Here is a 6,000-nt window from a genome sequence, read left to right as displayed (position 1 = left end):
GCGGGGGGGTCTCAGTCTTGAGTGGTGAGCGCTTGGTCCGGCGCCTTCGTGGCGAAGAGGAAGGAACTGGACTGTGGGGAGGAATGGAGAAGGTCTCTTCACCCTTCCCAGGGATGGAGGGAGGTGATCAGACAGGTACAATGTGGAGGCCTAAGCTGTCGCCCTGCAGTTTCATGTGGTTTCCATGGTAACTAGTGGCGGTCATAGGCAGCGGCAGCAGTGGGAGGTGCGGAGCCCCGGGATGTGGCACTATAATAATAAGGGGAACCTGAAAGTTAACACAGGAGAAGAATGGACTGGTTGAAAGGACAAACAGTAAAAAAAAAAAAAAAAAAAAAAAAAAAAAAAAAAAAAAAAAAAAAAAAAAGGAAACAAAGGAGAACTGAAAAGGAAAGGAAAGGAAGAAAGAAAAGGAAAGGAACCAAAATAACGAACTTGGGGACTCAGCTCTTAATGGGATTAGGGAAAGGCAATCAGCAGCAGCCAGCCGAGGGCTGTGTTTCACTGGAGAGGTGCTGCTGCGGCGGCCTCTGGCTTTGAAGCGCCTCTACGGGAAGGAGATCCTTTTGCTCCTTCCGACCATCAGTAACCTGGCAAGAGGGAAGCCTGCGAGCACTGCAGCACAAAAAGGCCACACCTGATCCACAAGGAAAATGTCAGGGTCAGATGTTCTGAGCACACCTAACAAAGTATAAGGGGTCACTTTTAAAACCAGGAGGGGAGAAAGGAAACAAAATTACCATGTTATATTGCTTGGGATTTTGGTCACATTTGGCATGAAAGCTCTCTAGAAGGTTATTGAATGTGTGTTAAGTAGTGATTGATTATTAAGATCACATTTACTGAGATTTAACAACACTGGAATAAAATGTGCATCTATTATCCAGTTGTTAAACCTCAGTAAATATGTAGGTAATAATCACAGCTGATTTATTTTACATATAATAAATCTCTTCCTATTCCCTTGCAAAGAAATGTTGTGTTAGAAGATATGGTCTTACGGGAGTGTTTTTCCCCTCTGAAAAAAACCTGACTATTTCTGGGCATATTAGTCACTACACATTGGATATATCCCTGCAAGAAAACTCTGTTGGCTATTATAAACCTAGCGATGCAGCCTATCTCCCACTCTGGACAGTGTTCCAACTGGTGCGATAGGAAGAACTTCTATGGGACTTCCAGATCCCCAGGAACTGACTCTGGGTTTAGCTTGGGAGAAGAGTGAAACCTCATCTGGATTTTTAATCAGACCTTGAATGGATGGTGATTGCTGCCTGAGAGAGCAGCAGAACCTGAATTTAACTTCTGATCTAATCTGGAATGAACAGTGGATGCAGCCCATTGAGAAGCCAGAGCTGAACTGGAATTCCGAACTGTCTCATGAAAGAGGAATCGGATTCAGAACAGATGCAAAACACACATGAGGTACATACCCATCTAGACACTGGACCGGAGACTGAGGAAAAAGGCCCCTCACCTGCCCAAATACTTGAAAACCATCTTCAGAAACAAAAAAAACAAAGAAAAGAAAACAAAGAGACAAACAGAAGGAGCGCGAGGCTGGGGGTGTGTTGTCGGAAAGAGGTACTCACTTAGTAATGCAGGGTTGCTGAACCGCCAGGCCTCGTTGTAGGTTGTGTACTGAGGGTGGCTGTAGGGGTTCCCTGAGAACTCGCTCCCTGGAAGAAACCAAGGAAGGTGTGAAATACAGTTAGGAATGAAGATTTACGTTTGCTATTTCATCAAGCCCGTGTTTATGCTGAATCTGTATGCCAGCAAGAAAACTACTGTAAGTAGCTTCCTTGCCCAGCTGGGACTGTGCCCTTCAGGACACTGTAGTGTTTGTTCAGCACAATGTTGCTTACCCATACAATTAAAAATGTAGGATTGACCTCTTCAGAATCAAGAAATTAGTTTATTAGTTTAAAATAATGAAATTCAATAATACAAATAAATAATTATACTGGTTTATTTTTCGTTGCCTTCTGACTTCTGATTCTCAGGTTGCAGTAGGATTGCATATGCAAGCTTTTTCTGCAATTAATTCTCAGCTTTCTTTTAAATAAAATCTAAGGTTCTCCAGTAGTGTCAAGACAGCAGGCATGGGAGCTTGACAGGGCAAGCTCACAATAAACTCCTTGGAACTAGCAGTGCTGTCGATGGCAATATGTATTGCTAAGTTTTGTTTGTAGGGTACTGAGGGTGATGACATATTTGTGGAGAAGAGTATCATTTGGTTTTGGAAATGTTCTGAGAGTAGGGTGGGCTTAAATATAAAACAAAATGGAAAACATATGAATCATTCTTTCTTTCTTACTCTGTATGATGGTGTTAGTCAGAAAGGTGATTCATATATGATAAACCCCACCTTTATGCTTAGTTAGTGAGTTAGAGAGAAAACTTGCTGCATTCCTGTTCCAGAAAATAATTTTCTAATGAGTAGCTCTTTAGGTACTATTCTGAATCTGAAAGACAAGCTGGGCTACAGCTCCATTTTTCACATTCAGTAAAATGGGCCCAAACCAAAATACTTGTGAGCTTTGGGATCTAATAAGACTGTGACCCAAGATATGAATGTTGTAGAGTCTTCTTAAATATGCAGTTTTATTCCGCATAAGGAGCTGAGTCTCCTTGTTTTATAGAAGGCTGTACAGGGCTAAGGGAATTATGTTTGGTAACTGAAGAGGTATGGTGCTGCATTCAAAATAAATAAATCTCCCAAAACTTAAAAATGTATGACTCTGTTAAGTAAAAACATGCCATTATCTGATCATAACCTCAATTTAATGCAGTACCAACAGACTGGGGACAATTAGTGCCATCTGAAAGGCATTATGCGCTTAAAAGACAGGGGAAGAACAGCATGACTATTAGCTTCTGGTCTGCCCTGAAACAGTGGTGGAGTTGTTATAACAGAAGTGTTTGGAAAGCACCTGGGGTTCCTTCTAGATACCATGGAATAGGGAAAGAAGGCAATGCAAGATGCGCTGGAGGCCTGTGATACCATTACAAAAGAAATGTCAATTAATTATACTGTAATCTCTGCAAATCTCCCCTCACAGACAGTTAAAGCCGAAACCACAGAATGTCAGATAGTAGAAATGAAATCAGTTGAAGTCAGGGAATTTGCACTGGTTTAAACTTGAGGAGAATCTGTCCAGCCAGGTTTTTTAAAGACACTCAGGGTAATAACCAAAGTAGTCAGTATGAAGACATGTATGTATCAAAACAATCACTATCCAAAGGTATTTTAGTCACAGTAGTTTTTAGTTTCAGCGTAAAACCTCATTTTGTCTGACAGACCTTGCTAAATATGATTTTAATGATAATAACTCAGCATATTTCCATATCTAGGAACATCCTGCACTGAAAATCCTGACAGCTAGCTGGGAAGGAATAGGTAAAACCTGTTAAGGTGACCCAAGATGCTGTGGGCTAGGATACGAGAGCAAAAAGCAATGCGTGGTCCAGATTTATCTCTACTGAAGTGCCTTTTCTGTGGGATATACTGGAACGAGTATATGAGGCTTTGAAATGCCTCATACAAACATAACTTCTCTGCATGGAGAGAAGAATTTCTGATATTTCAAGGCTTCTCTCTCACCTTCCTCTGAGTTGTCACCCTAAACTGTTTATAGTGTTCTTAAAGCATGGGTTAAGTAGAGGAGAAAGAGCCCCAGCTATGGAGAGCTGGGGAGGAGGGAGGGCAGCCACTGGAAACTGTTTATTGACGAGGAGTGAAAGCATGCATGCAGCAGGATAATGAGCTTTTGAGCTCAACTGTGACCAAGAGGAAGTGAGCTATCGCCTTCCCCGATCACTAATGAAACAAGTGTAATTTCCTCATCAACATTGGATTCTGTTTAACGACTCCCTGCCGTTGCCATCACCAGCCCTCTGCAGGCTCTACACTGCTCTGTGTAAACTGCAGTTCCCTTCAGCGGATGCTCACTTCACCAAAACAGTTTGCAGAAGCTTGATGGCCGTTCTGGGAAAGAGGAAGAATTGAGACGGGGATCAAAGGTGCTCTGTTACCTGTTCAGGAAACATCTTTCAGACATATAGGTTAAGTGAGCATAATACCCAGTTCATCCTTCTTTGAGTGACTAACCTCTGCTTTTTCAAGTGAGTGCTCAGAGACTACTGGCTTTCATCTGCATCTACAGCCTCGGACCTGAAGTTACAGGCAAGGGCAAATGCAGGATATGTATCTTACCACATCATCCACATAAACTTCAGAGATATTTGCATGCATGACTGACCGTGTTGCATGGATGTACTGCTACTGGAGACAAGCCCTTCTCTAGACTATACAAGTAGAAGTCTAGTGAAAGGTTGTCACGGATAGAACAGAGCAGCTTTGGTTAGCACTGGTCAAACAATCTTCTCAGAAACAGTTTTCCACTGGAAAATGCTGTATCATCAAAATGGAAATGTTTTGCACAAGCTTGTCAGCTTCAATGGAGTTATGGAAACAAAAGTTCTGAAATGATTGCAAATTGAAACAAAGTATTATATTTCAACTTTCTTGTTTTGTTTCATTTTGCCTTTCTCATCTCATTTAATTTCCTTTCAACTCATTATTTTAATATGTCTTGACATCTAGAACATGTTGACATTATTGAAATGTTTCATCCTGATGTTTGCAAATTGAACTATTTCAAGATTCTGACTCCTCACCCCAATGCAAGATGAAAACAAATGTCAAAAAATCAGAGTTTTGTGTGGGTTGGAAATTCTGCTTTCTGGCGAGTTCTATTTTTAGCTCTGCACCTTTATTTAGAGAAAACAGAGGCTCTTTCTCATATTCACTCACATCTGGACAATAAGGTTTGTTTGCGTGTCAGTATGTTTCTTAAAGATACTCCCTGAGTGGTTATCTTGCTGGCTTCTTGTTTCCAATGTAGTTAAAGCACTGACCCTTGATCTTTCTTGGCTTGGGGGCATGTAACAAACTATTGGCAACATCATATTTGTTTTCTCTGTTCAACCTGGACCTTTAACAGAGGTTGCAAGCAAGCACAGAGGATCGATCTCATGAGGCCTATATTCTGCGCAATCTGTGCTCTGGGAACCTTTACTAGCAGTATTTCTTGGTATCTGTATTTAAATCTTGCCACTTTTAGTCTTCCAATACAGAAACCATGAGGCATGAAGTGAGCCTAGCAGGTGGCAGGTTCAGAACAAGTACGGGAGGTAGTTTTCACACAATATGTAGTTAAAATACAGAACTTCTTGCTATAGGTTGCTACAGATGTTAAAGGCTTATATGGGTTCAAGAGACACTGTTTAAGTTTCTGGAGGGGAAACCTATCGAGGGTGTTTCATATTAAATAGAAAGATACTAAGTCTGGTTTAGGAAGTCTTTGAGCTGCAACTTGTTGGAAGCTGGGAGATCTTTTGAGAAAGTACCAATATGTGCTTGCTTTACTCTTGTACCCTTCCCCAGGCATTCACTTTTGGCGCCTGACAGTGAGTAGTGCCTGCAGAGATCTGCAGTGTGACCCATTAAAGCCAAGTCTTCTGTTCCTTCCCAGGAAGCCTTTTTATCTCCAGCTTGTTGGCTTCAGTCACATTAGAAGACAGGAATAGAAGGGCTGCCGGGCTGGGTCTGACCAGTGGGGTATGACTGAAAGAGCCAGATCTTGATGCTCTGTGGAAAGATGCAGTAACTACTGCAGGATACCCAAGCAGGCCACAGGAAAAACTTCCTCTAATTGAACGTGACATCAGATCTAATGTAAAGATATCCATTTGACTTGAAAAATCTTTTTTTCTTTGAAGTATATATAACTCAACTTTTTTTCTTTATCATCCTGTTCTTCTTCTTTTTGGGGGTATTTGTGTGTTTTGGGGGACACTGCTCTCTCATGGATAAGTAGCCTCCACATCAAGGAGCTGAAATATCCTACTCCTGGATAAGCGACCCTGTGATTCGTGGTCTTAAAATTTTTGTCCCAGTTTAGATGTCAGCATCATCCTTTTGATGAGGATGTTAAA

At 41.5% G+C, this 6,000-nt stretch overlaps 1 protein-coding gene across 1 annotated transcript in view; it reads right to left on the bottom strand.

The window, feature by feature from the left end:
* Nucleotides 1–191: 191 nt before the first annotated feature.
* Nucleotides 192–6,000, bottom strand: part of PAX2 (paired box 2) — an 84,485-nt gene continuing 78,676 nt past the window's right edge. Inside the window, exons 7-8 of the mRNA XM_010567710.1 lie at nucleotides 1,593–1,679; nucleotides 192–268 (exon numbers count right to left, since the gene is read on the bottom strand). Of these exons, the coding sequence (XP_010566012.1) occupies nucleotides 192–268; nucleotides 1,593–1,679 (164 nt within the window). The remainder of the gene's footprint in view (nucleotides 269–1,592; nucleotides 1,680–6,000) is intronic.

The sequence above is a fragment of the Haliaeetus leucocephalus genome, unplaced genomic scaffold, assembly GCF_000737465.1.
Source record: "Haliaeetus leucocephalus isolate CR32 unplaced genomic scaffold, Haliaeetus_leucocephalus-4.0 Scaffold229, whole genome shotgun sequence".
Classification (NCBI taxonomy): domain Eukaryota; kingdom Metazoa; phylum Chordata; class Aves; order Accipitriformes; family Accipitridae; genus Haliaeetus; species Haliaeetus leucocephalus.
The sequence above is the reverse complement of the archived record's forward strand: the minus strand, read 5'-3'. Positions and strand labels throughout refer to the sequence as shown.